The sequence below is a fragment of the Fimicolochytrium jonesii genome (genome assembly GCF_025526975.1).
Source record: "Fimicolochytrium jonesii strain JEL569 chromosome Unknown EV422scaffold_43, whole genome shotgun sequence".
NCBI lineage: Eukaryota > Fungi > Chytridiomycota > Chytridiomycetes > Spizellomycetales > Powellomycetaceae > Fimicolochytrium > Fimicolochytrium jonesii.
This window is the reverse complement of record NW_026515710.1, coordinates 180,767-199,382: the sequence shown is the minus strand read 5'-3', so window position 1 is coordinate 199,382 and position 18,616 is coordinate 180,767. Positions and strand designations below refer to the sequence as shown.

The following is an 18,616-nucleotide window of genomic DNA, read 5'->3' as shown; positions in this document are numbered from 1 at the left end:
TTCAGGGTTAGCATTGTATCATAGACTGAAACGTATCGATATGGACTCTCAAAATAATGTTCATGTGATGAAGTGAGGTGTCTTCATTATTGATGGGGTTGCTGCTATTGCCAATTTCGCGACGATATTCATCAAATAGAGCACATACAAAATCTGCCTAGTTTATCATGAAATTACGGTTCAAAGAACCGGAGGGCCAAAACAATGTTGACGCAGCCAAATTCGACTATTTCCGGAAGGAAACTACTAGGTCGCCGCCTCCAACGATAGCTAACTCGACGACGATGCGGTTACTGGCGCGGGTAGCGCCCCGCTAGGAAGCATTGGCATCCCCAAGAACGGCGACACGGGCAAAAAGTCCCACACCCGTATCGAGCCATCCTCTCCACCCGAAATGATCTTCGTGTCCGTCATGCAACAGCAGTTGACCGCCCCCCGGTTTCCCTCCAACTCCAGCATCGCCTTGCCACGCTCTATGTCCCACACAATGATCTTCTTATCCTGCCCACCGCTGACAATCCGCAGGGAGTCGACGTCAACGCACCAAACCCCCTCGACGTGACCAAACAGGGTCTTGATTTCTTTTCCAGTGGTGAGACACCAGATTTTGATCGTATTGTCGAGAGAAGCGGAGACAAGGATCCCGCCGGGGATGGTGATGCCGTTGATACGAAGGGTGGAGTGCGGCATGAGGGTTTGGATGCTCGAAATCTGACCGACGTGGCCACTGAACGTGCGAACCTCCTGCCGCGTCTCAAGATTCCAATGCTTGACGGTCAGGTCGTCTGAACACGAGAACAAATTTTGTTTGTCCAAAATTTGGACCTTGTTGACCCAGTCGGTATGGCCAGTCAGCTGGAAGCAGCAGGCTGCCGACAGATCCCAGACGCGGATCGTGCCATCGGTGGACCCCGTAGCTAGCAGTTTGCCGTTGAAATTCAAGCAAACGACGCCGGCAGCATGTCCCTCCAAGACTCGGACACACTCGAAAGTCTGCATGTTCCATATGCGGATGGTGCGGTCCATGGAGCCTGAAACTATCTTGGTGTCATCCATCTGGATGCCGCGCACACACCGGGTGTGACCCGAGAGTATTTTGATGCACTCCATCGTATCAACGTTCCACACACGGATGCTGTAATCGTAGGAGCCCGTCACAAGTAGCGAACGGGCCTCATCGTAGTACATGCACATGACGCTGTCCGTGTGCCCAGTCAGCTCGGTGAATGCGTAATTGCCACCTCGCCAATTCCGCTCGACAACGAGCCGTTCAGCGTATATCTCCTTCCATGGCCGCTTCCGCTTTGCAGCTGGTGGCGGGGATAGTGGAATCAACGCTGGGAGAAGTCCCGTCGAGGCTGTATGTCGAGAAGGATTGAGGTAAGTACCTGCGATGAAGTTGGGCTCAAACAAAAACAGGAACATACATGACTCGTCCTCAATCTTTGTGCACGCATCAATCTTCCTCCTTTTGGTGTCCGGAACACTGTCCGAGGCCTCATCGTGCGCCGTATCTTTGATGGGTGCAGCTTTCCTCTTCTTGTCCATCAGCGGTAATCCCCAACCGCATTTCTTGCACTTTTTGTCGATATGCTGCTCACACATGCGATGCCATATTATGTCGTCGTCCGCCAGTTTCCGCCATGAATGCGAGACCTGAGCGGCATGGCATAACGCTTTCGCATCCAAATATTGCAAGATTCTGATAGACAGCTCTGCCGGCAGGCTAGCAATGATGTCTACGCGCAAAAGCGGCCCGAGAGCCGATGATATGTGCGACAGTTGGGGAAGACAGCAATGGTCCATCAACCCGTCAAGGATGAGGGGCCGCAGTATACGTGGCGCCGCAGTAAATTGGTCCCATATTCGGGTCACAAGATCTCTGTCGCCGATGGACAACGCTTCCAACCGCTGCAGGAAATGGCGAGTAAGATGAGATCTCCTTCCCACTGAAATATCACCTGAAAGGCAACCAACCTTGCGGACATTTTCGTGCATCACATCGCACTTGTTCGAGTTTGGCCGGTGCCTAAGGAATAATTGTTAATGCTCGGTAATTCGAGCCGGAAGGGAAAAGCGCCACGAACTGTACCTGTAGCAGAAATGTGGTTTGACGACCTCTGTGCTCATCTTTGCAGTGATACGACGTAGGTCGTTGGTATAGTTTGGATATTTTGCTTTCGAGAGGAAATGGGGGATGCCGGCCACCTTTTGTCTTCATGCACCTTTGAAGACAGGACCCGAAGCGGGACAGCAGAGGTGGGGTCGATCACTTGTGCGAGATCATTTATGGCGCGTACTAGTGGCGCTAGTGAGAAGCATGACGTGATCACCGGCCCCTCCCACGATCGTCAAATTGCGCTCAGGTCAGCAGGGCTTTGAGATTAGTCGGGCGCGTCCGACTCGCTTGTCATCGCGCAACTTTAGGAGCCGGATAAGAAACGGCTTAGAAATGCTCAATGTAATACATTTGACATTTGACCAAACAGCAAATGAGCATGGAGAGTTGAGCATATAAGAACCCGGGAACCCTTGCATCGTATTGCGCGGGGTGCCAGTCGAAAGACGTGCTTTATCCCTGTGGAAATGGCTTGCATGATGAGTCTCGAAAGGCGTACATGCATGGGACATATTGGAGAGTGCATTCCTACAGTATGAGTGGTGGTTAGTATATAATCCGGGAGACTCTTGTTTTCGAGTCTCCATCAGGTCTCCATGTCCTATGTATGTATGTACAGTATGGACGATATATGAAGACTCGAAGGCGCCGAACGCGTTGGTTGATTATGTAATCATCGTGGTTAGGGTTCGGGAGTCGGCGTGCCCACACATCCGTCCCAAGCGTCGCTCGAGATTTGATTCTTTCACACGTCTAATTAACGAGGAGTGGCATCAGGTAGGCATCCATCCATCCATCCATCCACACAGCACAACGAACCTGCGAAGGTAGCGAGGACTGCGGGGCTGGACGACGAGAGAGGAGGGGGCTAAGTTGGAAGATGGGTCAGCAGGCACGAAATGTCGCAGGAAGGGAGAATTGCTGCCTGTGGGAACAGTGATGGTGGACATGTCGACATGAGAGGCCTCCCATTTGGCACGGAATCGACCGAGGGCGAGGAGTGTTGCAGTAGCCACACAGAGAGTGCAGTTGGCCCGAACGAGAAACCGAACGTCGACATGATAACTGGGAGTTGTGGGTGCGAACATGGGAATCCAGCATGGATGGGAACGACTCTGGAAGAGACACAGGGGGTGGAATCGCCGTTTGGGAAGAGACTAGAAACCGAACCCTCGAAACCCCGGTGTCGGAAGACGTGGAAAAACTTGGTTTCGTTCGGAATCTGATCAGGCATTTCTCTCGCATCGACAGCAACCATGCAGATCTTCGTTAAGACCCTTACGGGGAAGACCATCACCCTTGAGGTGGAGAGCTCCGACTCTATCCAGAATGTCAAGGCTAAGATCCAAGACAAGGAGGGTAGGTAGTCTGAAAGTGCGATTTTTCCCGCCATGGAACTCCGGCTCACGTTATTCTATTCCTGCAGGTATTCCCCCGGACCAGCAGCGTCTCATCTTCGCTGGAAAGCAACTCGAGGATGACAGGACTCTGAGCGACTACAACATTCAGAAGGGTCAGTGTCGTTCACACCACATGTGGGGAGTTCGGGTGGAAAGAATATGAGGCTCACATTCAATTGTTTGCCCTGTTTTCAGAGTCCACCCTTCACCTTGTGTTGCGTCTTCGTGGTGGTATCATCGAGCCCTCCTTGAAGGCTCTTGCCTCCAAGTACAACTGCGAAAAGATGGTTTGCCGCAAGTGCTACGCCCGCCTTCCTCCCCGTGCGACCAACTGCCGCAAGAAGAAGTGTGGACACACTAACCAGCTTCGCCCTAAGAAGAAGTTGAAGTAAACATTTTGAACCCCGGGGGATTACGATATTCGCCGAGAGAGTTTGTTGGCGGGATTTACAGATCGTCAACACTCGGGAAGCGGAGGTCGGTCTACTCATTTGGAGAAGGCGGATGGTTGGGCCGATTTCACCACTTGTCATGTATACAATTTTTACCAATCAATTTCCTGTGCTTCAACGTTCTTTGGATAATTCTTGGGGACGGGCGCAACGGCAGGGTCGATTGTGGGATGGCAGCAGATTATTGGGTGAGAACCATAGCCGACAACAAACATTCGACCGCGAAGGAAACTATGGACAGAAAGTGGGATACACCAGGAAAAAGCATGTACAAGGGATACTCGACACGCGAAGAAACAGAGCTCTACAGCCTACTATGCAAGAGAAAACACCGTGATATATACAAAAGGCGATGGAGTCATAGAGCGGCGGTTGTTACCCGGCTTCTTTCCCGTTCCCTTTCTCTCTCGCGATCCCGTTCACCCACTTTAGGCCGCGATGAGACGAATTTGCCAGTAGACAACCACTTTGCATATGCCTGAAGGAGGGAAGAAGGGCATCAGAATCTGTCAATGACCGCACTCACTTGAAACTATTAACTACGCACCGTCTGCTTGGGCACGTCGCTCCTCGCAACCCCTGGCCCTACATAATTCGCCGTCCGTGACGAGTTGTCCACATAATGCACATACAGAGCCTCATCCCTGGAGTCCACATTCAGCGATAGCGGCCCGCTCGATCCTGCAAAATGACTCCGCGATTTCGATGTGCCTCCTCGTGGGGTTGTGCGACTGACGTATTCCTCAAATATGGGGTAGTCGGCGTGCGAGGCTTGTGTGTGCGGGGCAAGGTCCACTGTAGGGGTGAGCAGTGCCGACGCGGCCTTGAACTGGTGAACATACCTATCCAAAGCAAACGTTAGAACCGTATCCCTCGTTCGACCTCGATTCGATGTTTCTCACCGTTTATACTCCTTCAACTCAGAAGTCGGAACTTGAGGATCCACAAGCCGCGTAGCCAGCGCACTCGTGGTCCACCAGGGCGCCGAAGACTCTTTGATGACACCGGTTTTGCTTGACTTCCCACCTTCTGCATTCCCAATGTTTTCTTTGTTACGGGCTTTTTCGGATGCAGCATCCTGCCGCGTTGTGTGACTATGGTTGTTTGTCAGTTTGAGCCAGCGCCGAACGCCGCCGATATTCAAGCTACGTGAATTGCCGACGTGAGTCTGACGAAGTGTGCTTAAGGGTGTACATGAGACATGATTTTACCTGTATATCATGAGATACCTATTCGATTGCGCCGGATTGACGCGCACTGTGAATGGGCTATGATCCAGCACATCATCCCTTGTAGGCAGCCTTGAATGACGTTTCTGAGTTCATGAATCTGACCATCGTAACGCCAGGTCCTATGCGAACTTCCACTCACCTCGTACTCGTACTGATCATGTTGAACGCAAAAAGCTTGCTGAAGGATGTATACAGTTTGATTCGGTAGTAGTCCACATAGAACGCATTTCCGCGGACAGGGGCAATGGTCATAGCGGCGGAGTGCTCTTGCTGCAGCTTCATAGCGTCGTCGGTATACCAATGAGTGTAACTATGGGATCATTATGCTTAGATTCACAACATTCCGCTGAAAAGTCCACGAGCCTGTGCTCACCTTCGCTTGACCCGTCGTTTCCTTGGTTCTTCGTGGTGCAGGTAGTAATCCGAGCTCAAGTCCCAGAGCGCAGCTGCAACATTCATATGCGGTACAAAATGGCCCAAGAACAAGTTGATCGCCTCTTGTTTCTCAGCATCTGTGAATGAATTGCTGTAGTATCGACGGATACTCTCAATCATGTCTCGAGAGTGGCTCGTCCAAGGACTGATCTTCCGGTACGTCTCCATCGTGTTGACCAGGTGCGATCCTCCGTATTGCAGCGCAATCGTGTCTCCATGGTCATGATACATGGCATTTAGTAGGTTGATAGCGTCGGTATCGAAGGGTACAGACGGGTGTTCCAGCACCCCTAACGCGTAGAGCTGATAGCCCAACGCACATTTGCCGATGACGAACTGAGCAGCATTCGTACGGTCCAAGCAATCGATGCAATTCGTCCGAACGACTCCGTGCTGTCTCCGGCCCATGATGCGGACCACGTCGTCCGGATGGTCTTCGAGCAAAGCACGATGTAGCGCGTTCTGGTACGGTTCGGGTCCGCTGTGGAAGAACCCCGTCGTCTCCAGGACTTCCTCTCCCAGATTCTCCAGCACGCCTATCACATCCTGGTCATGGCTTTTGGATGCACGGGCCATATCCCACGCAATGTACTTGATCTTCTTGTCAGGTGGCAAAAACTGATTCAGATACGAGACCGCTTCAGTAAACTCGTCCAGAAGAATCGACTCTCTGCGGTTCTTCTCTTTGCTTTTCACGAGGTTCAGTACGATAATTGGTCCCCCGTACCGGAGGAACATATTGTCGAAGTGAAGAGCCGCTGCCGAGAAGTACGGATCGATCACATTGAGTTCGATGGGTGGCTTCGCCACCATGCCTGCGGTCTCCTGGCTCCAAAAAAGTGGAATAGATCCACGATGCTGCACAAATGATGTATAGCCGGGTTTTGTTCCGTAGCGACCAGGAGGATGGTAAAAGGAAGTGGTCGTAGCGTCAGAAACAATTTGCTCCGTTTCAACATCATTCGCAACATATCCTTGATCGTTGACACCCCGTTTGAGAAAGCGCGCCCCGGCAAAGTAGCGCGACCGACGTGCAATGAGGGCTACATATATGCTACGCCCGTACACAGAGATCTCTTTTCATAAAAGAAATGTCAGATGTTGCAACGTTCCTTGCAGATGTGCGGAGATGTTTGACGTACTTGATTGATCCACGAATCCGTGGATTATAGGTAACACCCAATCCGATTTCATGGAATCCATGCCCTGTCGGAGTAGGTAGCTGTTCCACACGAACATATCGTTATATTCAAAATTTTCCTTTCCATCGGCGGAGCTCAAATTCCATTGCAAGGTCCGCGTAATGTCGTATGTGTAGCTGAAGTAGAAGTTCTTGCTGAGGTCGACATGGCCGAAGACTTGAACATATCTGTGGGTACGTCATTGAGGGCAAGGCCGTGCAATGCCGTGGAGCGTCGGGCACTCTTTACCTTGCTTCATCTGCCTTCTTGTCCAACTTGGCTCCAGGACCAGGCACGCTGACCGCCATGGTATCATCAATATGGTAGATGTAATGTCCGCCAATAAGCGCCACTGGACTTCGCTTCACGATGAGAATGATATAATATCCCTCCAAAAAACGGATGAAACCTGAAAGCAGACGAAGCGCGATCAGCCCAACCTTCGATGTTGTCACATTCCAAAAACCAATGCCAACACACACCGACAATGCCAAAAAAAGAGGCAACTTTATGCAGACCGCCAGAACTCTTATTTCCGGTTTCGATCATGGTCAAGAGCTCCTGGATTTCAACCTTTGTGTAAACAACTTCATCGTCGATGATGTTCAGTTCATTCCCATCCGTTCGGTCAATTTTGAGCACACGGAAACGCTCATCACTCTGATTTGAACCGACTATGAAGAACCGCTGTGGACGGGAAAAAGGTTGGTGTCCGTCTCGGAAAAGAAGGGTGGCATAACACCCAACATACCGTACGGGTTTCGTACAGAATGAACTTGCTGGAAAATGCAATGTGTCAGTTAACCATAGACTAAAGATGGCGAACGACAATTTGGCTCTCACTTGAGAACTAGATGATGTTCACCGTCAGGCTGAAGGTAGGGAGGTGCGGTTTGCGCCGCCGACATGGTGTGAGACGACCGGTGGTTTGGCTCCATTTGCGACCGTCACTGCCACTCATAACGCTTATCTAGCTCCTGCGCCTTGCAGTATAAGGCAGCGTTTGCAATAATCAGCTCGTTGCTATTCTCCGTCTGCTTCTGCTCGTGAGAAAGGAAAGTCTCGATTTACCTGAACCATCCGTATTACTGGGTTAAAACTTAACAGGTAACCATACAAAAGTCCATGGTGGCCGAGAGAATGACGGCAAGCACTTGGATGATTCACGCGGAACTCTGTCAATGTCGAACTCCGACGATCAAGCCCTCAAAATATTGGCAAGCGGGGCTTTTCCAAGTATTTTGAGGGTGGGTTTCATCTTCGGCCACGCCACACACACTTCTCGAGGTCCAAAGCAGCGAGCCGCAGCTGGGATCATGGCTGCGACAGCGGTTTCTTCCGTAGGAGACTACTACAAAGTCCTCGGCATCAACAGATCTGCTGACGATGCAGCTGTGAAGAAGGCATATAGGGTCAATGCTTTGAAGGTAGTTTGCTTGATAGACGTCGTAATCGCAAGTATGACATGACTTCATTCTAACCTGTTCATGCCCATTGCCTGCTAGTATCACCCTGAGAAAAACATCACGCCAGAGGCAATCAAGCAGTTCCTAGCGATTGGCGAGGCTTATGATGTTTTGATCGATTGTGGGTATACGGATTGCGAAGCGATTTCCCACGTTCAAGATATTGGCAACTAGACATAACCATCTCTGATCCCCAGCAAAACGACGGGCAATATACGATCAATATGGTCCAAATGGACTAAGGAACGGCGTCGCTCCTCGGGATGGTATGTTTGTCTTTATTCCGAGAAACAGTAGATGCATTACTCACAGCCTCGTAGGATTTGAAGGATTTCCCGGAGGATACAATTACCATGGCAACCCAGAGGAGACCTTCTCGAAGTTTTTCGGCGGGACAAATCCATTCTCCGGTATGCCTCTGTCAAATGGTTCTCTGGAGCCGAGGAATAGCTGACGTTTACGCCACTTTTACAGACTTCTTTGCGGTCCATACATCTGCACCCGCGCTCAACCAGAAGGCTGGAGCTCCTCCAACTTTTGGACCAAAGTTCGGTGGACTTCATGGGATGAATCGTCCGGACGGCGCTAGTGATGGTGCCAGTGGAAACCCTCTGAATGGGCCGACGCAGGACCCTGCGATAGAGCATGATCTAGTTTTGACGTTGGAGGAGTTGTATTTGGGAACGGTGAAGAAGCTAAAGGTTTCTCGGAAGGTACAATTTGGAAATCCATTTTCCCCGAAACCATATCACGCAGACCTGAATTGATGGACGGCTCAATCTAGACGTTGACTTCGGATAACACCACAACAACTCCCACAACCAAACTTCTGACGCTTGATGTCCACCGCGGCTGGCGGGCAGGCACCCGCATCACATTTCCCCGAGAAGGCGACCAAGGTCCTAACAAAATCCCTTCCGACCTGACCTTCATCGTGAAAGAGGCACCACACGAGTTCTTCAAGAGGGAAGGAGACGATCTCATCTACACAGTGCATATACCATTATCGAAAGCGCTTGTAGGATTGATTGTGGAAGTCAAGACCTTGGATGGACGAGTGTTGAAGGTCCCCGTGAATGAAACCGTCCAGTAAGTTCAAAGATCCGAGAGGAGTACTCAAGCATTATGAGCGGCTGATTCCATGTTTCTTTCAGCCCGGATTACGTGAAAGTGATATCAAACGAGGGAATGCCCATATCCAAATCCCCCGAGCAAAGAGGGAAGCTGTTGATCAAGTTTGTGATTACTTTTCCGACATATCTTAGTGAGAAACAGAAGGGCTTGATACGGGAAGCGTTGCCGGGGTAACAGAATAAAGTTGAAAACATCTACACCCCTGCTCTGTCCGTGGCATCACAGAGCGAGCGAGCATCAGAAACGCTTTATGGCAACGCTCTACAAAACAGATGTAAAAAGGGTATATTGAAAGAGTTTTTGGAGAACAAAAAAAAAATGTCCAGACACTTCCTTCAAGTTCATACGCCGATCGACTCTTCCACTCTATATCTACATGACAGGTCAGCAGCTACATGCAGACGGAATTATCATTTGAACCATTTGAACCCCTTGTTCTTCTTCACGCTATGTTTTCGGACGATGGCGGGTAGGTCTCGCGCCTGTTCTTGCTGGGGGACCTTTCGCCAGTCCTGTGCAATATCATGCAGCAAGTGCTCAATTCGCTCGAGGCGAGTCGAGAGTTGGTGCGTTTCGCTTTGAAGACGTTCGACGTCTCGGATTCGCGCAACAGAGGCTTTCGGCTGCAATGAGAGAAGCACGGAACGCGTGATCAACATTTCTGGGCTTTTCCGAGAAGCAATCGTCCGATTTCATAATGCTGAGGGCACCAACCTTCAGGGTGTATCCGGGGATATAGTCCGTCATGCCTTCGGCGTTCAAGTGGATTCCCGATGCTTTCGTCTAGATGTGTGCAATTGGAAACCACACGTCAGATGGCAGTTTTCCAGACACAGTGGCATACAATACGTACCCTCAAAACGCTTCCAGAGGCCTCCAGATTTTGCGGTGTTGTAACTTGCGGATCACCTGGAGCCACGACAGTGACCTGTTTCTTGACAGAAGCGGCAGCTGCTTGGTCCATTTTGGCTCCGGCAGTGTTTTTCACTTGCTCAGGAGCCGCAGCGTCCTCCTCGTTCGTTTCCTCTTCGTTTGTTTCCTCCTCGTTGTCGGGGCCGACATAAATGGCGTTCTCTCGGTGACATCGGCTGATCCACTCTCTAAACAGTCCGTTGCAGTAAAATCGCACTTCAAACAGCGGGTCCTTGCGTTGATTACACCTGCATGCATATGCACCACCAGGTGAGCATCGAGTCATCCGAATCATTGATATGACGACGTCAATCTCCTACCACTGGTGATAGATAAGGCCTGCCTGGGTTCGATATTGTCCGAAAACTGTTTTCAAGGTCTTCCGCATGGCGAGGAAGTGCGACGTGGGAATCAGACGTTCTGGTTCGGCGGTGACTTCGTCATGGAGCTGCTGAACAACGATCCTGCAGCACAGTAAGCATAAACGTCAACGCATCACTGGCGGGCACGACTTACTTGATGATAGCATTCAAGCTCTGACATGATGAATCACCGAAGGGCTTAGCTGGATTACCAAATGATGTGGAGAACAAAAGCGGTAGCTTACCCCATAATGCGTGTCTACGGGGTCGTTTCCGCGTACAGCCAGATACTGTTCGGAAGTAATTGCCCATCCATGTGCCTCCAGGAACCTCTTTAGTTTACCGTCGCGCGACCGCATGAATTCCACTATCCGCCCCGCGAGCACCTGATCCTTGAGACAAATATCGTCTTCTTCTGCTTCTTGGGGCTCCATATTGTCCAAATCGTCGTCAGAATACTCGTCTGAATCAGCGTCAGCGTCAGCGTCACCGCCTTCCCCTTCGTTCAGCGTCCCATCCTCGGAACTGCTAGACGAGTCTTCCCACCCCTCCTTCTCGTCCGGTAACACGAACTCCTTCCCCAAGCTCCAGCACCAAAGCCTCCCAACCGCCCAGAGGTTCTTGTCGATCTTCTTGACGAATCGTTCCAGGTTTCCGGCATTTATTCCTCCTTTCTTCGCGTGTTCATCCAGTTTGTTCATGAGCTGTTCGGCCATCTGAAAATCACTGATTACGTGGATCAGATTGTGTTCCTATGTGCTTATCAAAGACGTACTTACTGCAGAATCCTGATCTTATCTCCAACGCCTGCGTAAGCGAACCACGATGGAAGCGTCCAGCCGGAAGGGAGGGCGGAAGTGAAGAGGTTCAATTCTTTGATACCGATGTAACCACTTTCATCAACATCAACACATTCCGCCATCGCTGCCCAGTGCTGAGAGGTAATCCATCTTGCGCAGATCGCACCAGCGGCGGTTGGGTATCGAGTGAAGAAATCCTCATAGAATCCGCTCAGGGCCTCCATGAACACATGGCGAGGCACGCTTCCTTTCCAACGCTCCTGGCGCCAGAGAGCCTGCATGTCGGTGTGTTCAATTTTCTGCCAAGGTCCCGCCTCGACGGCCGTAAGGATCTTATCGATCCCTTCAGTGATGAGCTGTGTTTGCGAATCGAACGCGGTCATGAAGTCCGCGCGGTTTCTCTCCAGGAGCTCGTCTACCGATGCGCCCAGCTCGCTTCGGAGTTGTCGGATGTTTGTAGTGTTGTCATTCATCTCGACCGCGAGCCTTCTCAGCAGATTTTCGGACTCAGCAACGTCCGTCAACTTCACTTCGTGACGTTCCGCGAACTTGTTTGCTGCAATCTCTTCTGGGGACCGCTTCCCCAGAATGGCGAGGATATCGTCCAGCTTCTGGTCTTGGCTGTCGAGCTTCTTATTGGCTTTGATCATCGGGAGGTTAATGTCAGAAGGAAATCCTGAATCTATTTCCGAGGTCCTGCATACCTTCGTCAATCCCAAGCACCGCAACACGGCCCAATGTCTCCGATAGCAGCTTCTTGTCGTTGTCGAACGTCACCGCCAGACTCTTCATCTTGTCATTGTATGACATAGACTTGAGAATGCGGACTGAGAAACACGCTGACGTCAGAGTTGCACATAAGCACGAAACAGCGAAGTCTTCTTACGCATGGTCCCTTTGGTGGTGTAAAGCTAAACGGGAGAGAAGAAGTCAGCCAAAGGCAGATGTCACTACACCACATGCAAACACGTACAGTCAAAAATTCTTCGCATTGCTTGATGTGATCTGCGATAATCTGCAAGACTTTCTTCAAACCACTCTCGTCCTCAACCTTCTTCAGGTCCTTGAGGATGGAAACGGTGTCCGCGACTTGATTACACAAGGTAATCGCCTTCGCATTGTTCTGCCGTCTTTGCAGTTCCAATTTGAACAAAGCCTAGAGAAAGAGGAGACGGTTAGTTGGGAATGCAAAGAAAGGCTTGCAGAATCCCAGGTGGAACCTTACCGTGAGGCAAGACACAACGATGCCTAATTGAGTCAAGATTGTTTTACATTTTCACGTTCGATGAGCGATGGATCGCCTATGCCCCACTTACCGATGACAGGATGGGTAGACGCCACAGCAGTTAATGCGGAAGTCACTTGCTGCACTACTTTGAGCGACGGCGCCAGCTATGGGAATGTTGAAACATCGAGGACAAAAATTCTCAGTGTTTGACGCGTTTCTTGACGTGGCTGCAGATGCAAGGGCCTTCCTTACCTTTGTAACAGCCTCGGCGGTGAGCCCAGATAGCTCACCGCCAGCGCCAAACATCGGGTCCTTGAGCACTTGCGATGCCATGTCGCTCGTGGTCTTCACAGCGGTGTTCACTTGGGTGACCGTTGCTATCATCGCATCCTCTGCGATGGCAAGATGATGTCAAGATGACTTCTCCCTGTTTGACCATTTGCGCATGTTTGCCATTTGAATTCACACTCACCGACAGCCTCAATAGCAACCGTAGTCTTCTTCTGCGAAATGCTGCTGACTAGCGCCTTGGTGTCCACCACCGGGACGTGGAGCTCGCCAACCATCGTGAGAAATGTCCTGGGATCGGAGAGATGGTCCGAACTGCCAATCCACCATGGAACTTTCTCAACGCAATCCTCACAGAGGCTCTATTTATACGTGCCACTTGCCCACCCAAAAATGCCGAATTCGAAAAGCGAGCCTCCGTACAGTAGATCCTGGAAGCCTCCCTGGGAAGCCTCACATCGAACATCAACAAAGGTTGTTCGAAGTTCATGCAGGTCAACCGCATCTCGTCGTACATGTGCGAGTTAACCTTCGAGAATTTGTTCTGCGTTGTGGCTTATGCACGATGGAATCGTGGAATGGTGGACGTTCCTGTTAGTACCTTGGTCATAAAGAACATGTTGACGTGGGAAAAGTTGTATGCAATCATGGACTCCGACCGTCGGACATCTTGTGCAAATTGCAATTCTCCATGTGCGGCGCGGACGGTCGGACCTTCAGACGAGGCGTATATATTACACATATATAGTAGACGTCTCCGAGTCAAACGACAACCAAAAGCAAAAAACAGATCCCCACCGAGCAGGAAGAGAAAGGTCATAAACAAAGCCAAAGAAAAAAAATAAGAATACATCGAGTACGTATCTCCTCTCTGATAATCAAAAATCTGTTTCCGGCTTCTCAAACATCCTTACACCCCCAATTCCACTCCGTCCTCCACTTCAACCCCTCACACCTCTCCTTCGACATCGGCAGCCCATACGTCAGGGGACTAAACGCCACAAACACGGCGATTGTGACAACCACCACCGCCAGGGCCACGACGCATTTAAGGGCGAGCACCCGCGGGTCCGACGCGATGCGCGCGCTCAGTTCCGTTGGTGGGGTGATGACCGGCGGTTGCTGTACAGGGACAGGCTCGTACGGGCGGTGATGCAGTCCCTCCTCGCTAGCGGTGCGTTTCCGGATCTTATGTGTCGGTGTTTTCGGTGGGAGGGATTGTTGGCCACGAGCCCAGTTGCGGAACCAGAGGGGAAGGCGGTATTGACCGGGCCAGGTGGTGACGAGGGCATTCCAGCGGGAGGCGAGGAGGGTGGAGAAGGCGGTTGTGAGGCCCTCGGTGAAGGTGCCGAAGAGGAGGATGGAAAAGTAGAGGGAGGGGAGGTAGTGGTGGAGGAAGAGCTGGCGGGTCATGAGGAAGAAGGGGAGGTAGTGGAGAAGCCAGCCTGTGAAGATGAGGGCTGTTCCTGGGCCTGTGGCTTCTGAAATGAAGTCTGAAAAATGCGAAGTGTGTGAGTGGGGATACTCGTTTATCAGCAGCGTATCAGGAAAGCTTATGGAACTCCACACATACCAGCAAACCTCCTCCACTGCCTCTTCTCCGAAACAACCTCCACCGCCTGCAACACCAAAAACCCCACCAGCGCCGCACCCGCAAGCGACCACACAACCGGATTCCCCACCAAATGCATCTGCGCACTCCCCCCATCCTTCGCCGTCCAAAAACTGATCCCCCTCTTCATCCCCGGCCACGAATCTGGCCTCGACTGGAACGGGTGCGACGCGTCCAGACCGGAATTGATCTTCCACATCATGCGGTGGGCTTCGACGAATTTGGCGAAGAAGCCGGGGGCTTGGTACCGCGTTTTGAGGGAGGTGGGGGGTTGCAGGTCGTTGGTGTTGGATTCGATGCGCCAGGTTGTGAAGGACTTTTTGCCGTTTTTGGCGCATGTTACTTCTTGTTGGCCGTATGCTATCGGTATCATGATACAGTGAGACGAGCGTTCGAACACCCATGACGTGGAGGCAAGTATCACATACCCCACTCTGGAAGTTTGACCTTGTGTGAAAACAGCGCACATCCGGTGTTGACGTGAATAAGCCTAAACTTATGGGTAAGGGCTTTAAGATACACTGGCTGCTCCATCTTTTCAGCCCCGAGAACTTCCACCCGCCAGTGGTCGTTGGAGTCCCCAATGAACCCCACAGCGCCATATGCGGAGACTTCTTGCTGTCCTTCAGTGTCCGTGACGGGCGGGCTTTTAACAACCAAAAGACATCAGTATCCGTTTTCTGACACGGTAGCGGAGACAGACACACATACCGATGATCATGACTATGCATCCTCATCCCCGTCTTAACATGCAACAACCTCACGCTGTCCCCATGCTTAACCCTCTCAAACGTCTTGACATCCGGCGCAAACGCCGTCCCATTATCATATTCCAACGCAGGTTCCACCTTGAACCAACTATTCTCGTCTCCATAAGGGTACAGCGTAACCTGCTGCTGTTTCGATCCGGTGGGATACTTTGCCGGGTGGGAGTGGATGTAACCCCCCGACGTGCCTTCGTGTCTGATAAGCACCGTGGCGCCGAGCCCGATTTCCTCGTAGGTTTCTTTGATTTCGGTGCCGCGGAGGGTGGATTGGAATTCGGGGGACATGAAGCCCGCGCCGGAGCCGGTGTTGGGGAGGGCGAGGAAGTGGAGTTGGAAGATGAGGAGGTAGACGGCGATGGGGACGGCTATTAGGCATAGAGCGAGAGCTGAGAAGCGCTTTGCGTATTGCGTCTGGATATGGATGAGGCGACCAGTGTTACCAAGTGTAGGTTGAGGCGTGATTGCAACAGTCTCACTTACGGGGGTCACGGTCAGGTCAGCTAGTAGCTCCCAGAGATAGTAGACGGTGGAAAAGCCAACCCATGCAATCACGAACAGACCTGATGGACAGAGTGGTGTCAACTCACGCGAGCAAGTGTCGGATAGAAGAACTCCGTTTTACATACCGACCCACTTGACACTGGAATGGACGATGCAATCAATTCATCTGTCAACTTGCTTGGAGATCAAGAATATCTCTTACCTCGCCGCAAGACCTATCCCTAGCCCGGTTAAGAACAGTGATGTCCACCATCTCAGACTGAACGGACTGATCGACATGGCTAGTTAGCATATGATATGTTTTCGCACTCATTCCCACAATGCTTCTCACCTCTCCCGACACGCCTGGAAGTCGGTCCAAGCTTGCACCGCCCAAGCGGTGAAGAACAACAGGATAGAGTCCAGCAGAATCAACCGCGACTGGCAAGTCAGCGCGTTCTCGAACACCACCAGTAGCGCAGTCATAACCGCGATAGGGTGAGATACGGATAAGTTGCGCATTGTTGCATATGCCATCTAGAAAGTGCACATCCGTGAGTCCGAAGCAAAAGACCGAATCTCACACTTCCCCAAAAGCGGTAATGCGCAAGGGATACGTACGGGAACCATAAGAACTCCCATAATCCCCGGAAGTAATCGCATCGAGACGTACGGCACTCTCGGTGCGATGTAGTCCATGCCGATCTCCTTGAAATCAAAGGAGCCATCGAAGCCAGCCATGACTCCACTCGCAGCAATCAACAGCTTGCCCAGTGGTGGGTGGACGTCCATGAAGAACTTTCCGCTGATGTATTTGCTCGCGAACCCTCCGAAATGGACTTCGTCGAATACGACCTGTGGTGAGTAAATCGTGGGTGAGAAAGGATTGCGAGCTTCACCATCCAAACATCAACCACCAACAATCGAACATCCACCATCAAACATCGAACGTTGACCATCAACCATCAGTTGACAAACACGTGGGTGAGGGAGTATTGCGCCTTTGGCGCAATGTGGTGCTCGCTGAGGCTTGCGAAGAAACGCGGTCAGGGGGAAGCATTGCGCCTTTAGCGCAATGTGTGCTGTGCTCGCTCTGGTCGCCCTACCGGTCTCCCAGCCCGAACCAACCCCCTTCGCTTCGCTCGCGACCATCTCCCTTCGCTCGTTGCAGTACAACACCCACGCCCGCTCCCGCTCGCTTTGCGGCCGCGACATACCTGACTAGGATTGGAAAGGCGAAACAGGCGTACCAAAACGCCAATGAGCGTCAACGTCACCATTACACCCATGCTGGCATTTCCTGGGCAAGTTCTGCCACTCGCGTCTCGGCCGCAGCTCCTTTGAGTTATTATAATCCTCATCCTCGTCTTGCGGCAAGTTGAGGGCTATTTTTGCCTCGTCAGCGTTGTTGTGCGTCGCGGCTCCCACCCTCCACGAAGCGGCAGCAGTCAGGTGGTTCTCCGTCAGTGAGCGAGAACCGGCGGGAAGTAACGAGTCGCCCTCCATAGAGCTTCGTGGGTTGTAAGCTGTTGGAGTCCGCGGTGGCTGCTCATAGTTCCTGGCATCATAACCACCGTGGTGAATGGGCGAGTGGACCGCGTTTTGCTGCTGCTGCTGTTGGTGATGCTGCATCCGTTGCGTTTGTTGCTGCAGTTGCTGCAGTTTCGCGGTTGCACCGAGGGAAGAACCACTCTTCCGTGTCCTCAACAAATCTTCATCTCCTGGCTGCATGGTCGCGGACAACATCGTCTATTGCGATGAGGAGTTCCAGAGAGGCTCCGCAGCAGAGTGCCCAGTTGGTTGCAAGAACGTATTCGTAGATCAGTGTAAGTACTAAGCACAGGAGGATGTGCGTGAGTTGCTTCTCCGTCCCGGGTGGGAGAGCGAAGTTGGTTCTACTGTGCAAGCCGGAGACGGTGTGTGTTGTGTTGGAGTGAGTGCCAGCAGCAGCCCGCCGCCACGATCAAGGAGGCCAATAAATGATGAGGGCCAAATTCTATCCTAAGAATGACTGCGGGAGGGGCACAGACGCGTGGGAGGGGCCCAACTATTAACAAACAGACATCTTCCCCCGACGACTGGCGACAGACTGGCTTCACACCCAATTATGCTTTTTCAAATCAATGTACAGTATGATGAGAGCATTGTATGTATTATGGGAGCATACATGCAAGCAGCAGCAGCAATTCCAACCTGCCCACACTCTATTTATCATCTATCGTCTACCCAACCAATGGCCCGACATCGCATTAACGTCCTCCACGCTGGTCGAGGGCCCCTATTCAAAATTTCAAAAGTCGCCCCCTTTACCCGCAGCCAGCTGATCGGCTGGATCTTTGACATGGTCATCTCGGAAGGAAGTGATTCGATCTCCCTCAATCCGCAGGCAGGGTGAGCAACAACGACCCCACATCCACCGTCGGTTGAGGGACTGCCACCACCGCACCAGCGACATGAAAACCCGCGTCGTAGGCGCAGGACTCCTTTGAGGTTGGTTGGCCGACGATGTCGATACTCCTTTGCCACCCCGCCGTCCCCACACCCTCATCTCCAGTGTCGCATCTCAGTCCCAGTCCGCGTTCCACCACTGCTCCGACTTCTATATGATCCCGCCGAATGAAGTAGCTGGTCCGTCGGACCCCAGTTCAGGGTGCTGGGCGGTCGTTTGGGAGACGATGGGTGAGAAGCCTAGAAGAGTGTGTCCGGCGCATGCAGGTCTGGCGTGCTTTCGCGGAGCCAGATGTGGTG

At 51.8% G+C, this 18,616-nt stretch overlaps 6 protein-coding genes across 6 annotated transcripts; 2 read left to right on the top strand and 4 right to left on the bottom strand.

Annotated features, from left to right (window-relative positions):
- EV422DRAFT_547854 (quinon protein alcohol dehydrogenase-like superfamily) lies at positions 1-2,335 on the bottom strand. Its single transcript, XM_053071619.1, has 4 exons — positions 2,093-2,335; positions 1,978-2,029; positions 1,428-1,911; positions 1-1,358 (listed from the first exon to the last, which is right to left on the bottom strand). Exons 1-4 carry the CDS (start codon positions 2,128-2,130, stop codon positions 271-273), a joined length of 1,662 nt encoding a protein of 553 aa, XP_052920953.1. The 5' UTR covers positions 2,131-2,335; the 3' UTR covers positions 1-270.
- Positions 2,336-3,375: 1,040 nt separating this feature from the next.
- EV422DRAFT_572323 (ubiquitin-60S ribosomal protein L40 fusion protein) lies at positions 3,376-3,911 on the top strand (the record flags this gene model as incomplete). The annotated part of the gene is made up of 3 exons (XM_053073106.1): positions 3,376-3,478; positions 3,546-3,632; positions 3,715-3,911. 3 exons carry the CDS (start codon positions 3,376-3,378, stop codon positions 3,909-3,911), a joined length of 387 nt encoding a protein of 128 aa, XP_052920952.1.
- A 488-nt stretch (positions 3,912-4,399) lies between these two features.
- EV422DRAFT_572322 (Sac phosphatase domain-containing protein) lies at positions 4,400-7,727 on the bottom strand (the record flags this gene model as incomplete). Its single annotated transcript, XM_053073105.1, has 11 exons — positions 4,400-4,449; positions 4,515-4,813; positions 4,874-5,116; positions 5,183-5,272; positions 5,343-5,513; positions 5,577-6,714; positions 6,781-7,007; positions 7,069-7,228; positions 7,302-7,506; positions 7,571-7,598; positions 7,663-7,727. The coding sequence occupies 11 exons, from the start codon at positions 7,725-7,727 to the stop codon at positions 4,400-4,402; spliced, it is 2,676 nt and encodes an 891-aa protein (XP_052920951.1).
- Positions 7,728-8,135: 408 nt separating this feature from the next.
- Positions 8,136-9,593, top strand: EV422DRAFT_572321 (DnaJ domain-containing protein; the record flags this gene model as incomplete). The annotated part of the gene is made up of 7 exons (XM_053073104.1): positions 8,136-8,246; positions 8,325-8,406; positions 8,483-8,551; positions 8,606-8,695; positions 8,760-8,998; positions 9,070-9,374; positions 9,440-9,593. The coding sequence occupies 7 exons, from the start codon at positions 8,136-8,138 to the stop codon at positions 9,591-9,593; spliced, it is 1,050 nt and encodes a 349-aa protein (XP_052920950.1).
- Positions 9,594-9,721: 128 nt separating this feature from the next.
- EV422DRAFT_338056 (uncharacterized protein) lies at positions 9,722-13,392 on the bottom strand. Its single transcript, XM_053066433.1, has 15 exons — positions 13,194-13,392; positions 12,974-13,113; positions 12,810-12,885; positions 12,719-12,741; positions 12,467-12,649; positions 12,380-12,404; positions 12,198-12,320; positions 11,473-12,133; positions 11,080-11,419; positions 10,939-11,013; positions 10,848-10,867; positions 10,652-10,795; positions 10,273-10,579; positions 10,134-10,202; positions 9,722-10,042 (listed from the first exon to the last, which is right to left on the bottom strand). Exons 1-15 carry the CDS (start codon positions 13,285-13,287, stop codon positions 9,830-9,832), a joined length of 2,493 nt encoding a protein of 830 aa, XP_052920949.1. The 5' UTR covers positions 13,288-13,392; the 3' UTR covers positions 9,722-9,829.
- Positions 13,393-13,909: 517 nt separating this feature from the next.
- EV422DRAFT_501877 (Dolichyl-phosphate-mannose-protein mannosyltransferase-domain-containing protein) lies at positions 13,910-17,229 on the bottom strand (the record flags this gene model as incomplete). The annotated part of the gene is made up of 11 exons (XM_053068231.1): positions 13,910-14,000; positions 14,256-14,502; positions 14,577-14,981; positions 15,050-15,267; positions 15,333-15,799; positions 15,869-15,948; positions 16,015-16,028; positions 16,092-16,157; positions 16,221-16,405; positions 16,490-16,723; positions 17,086-17,229. 11 exons carry the CDS (start codon positions 17,227-17,229, stop codon positions 13,910-13,912), a joined length of 2,151 nt encoding a protein of 716 aa, XP_052920948.1.
- Positions 17,230-18,616: the final 1,387 nt, after the last annotated feature.

Excerpts from the sequence above, each read along its gene's own strand:
- EV422DRAFT_338056 (XM_053066433.1), bottom strand. The coding sequence starts at position 13,287 with ATGGTTGGCGAGCTCCACGTCCCGGTGGTGGACACCAAGGCGCTAGTC. Across the intron at positions 13,114-13,193 it reads GGTTGCTATTGAGGCTGTCG|AGGATGCGATGATAGCAACG; the intron begins GTGAGTGTGAAT and ends TTGCCATCGCAG. Across the intron at positions 10,796-10,847 it reads AGCTTGAATGCTATCATCAA|GATCGTTGTTCAGCAGCTCC; the intron begins GTAAGTCGTGCC and ends ACTGTGCTGCAG.
- EV422DRAFT_547854 (XM_053071619.1), bottom strand. The coding sequence starts at position 2,130 with ATGAGCACAGAGGTCGTCAAACCACATTTCTGCTACAG. Across the intron at positions 1,912-1,977 it reads TGCACGAAAATGTCCGCAAG|CGGTTGGAAGCGTTGTCCAT; the intron begins GTTGGTTGCCTT and ends CATTTCCTGCAG. Across the intron at positions 1,359-1,427 it reads AAAGATTGAGGACGAGTCAT|CCTCGACGGGACTTCTCCCA; the intron begins GTATGTTCCTGT and ends CTCGACATACAG.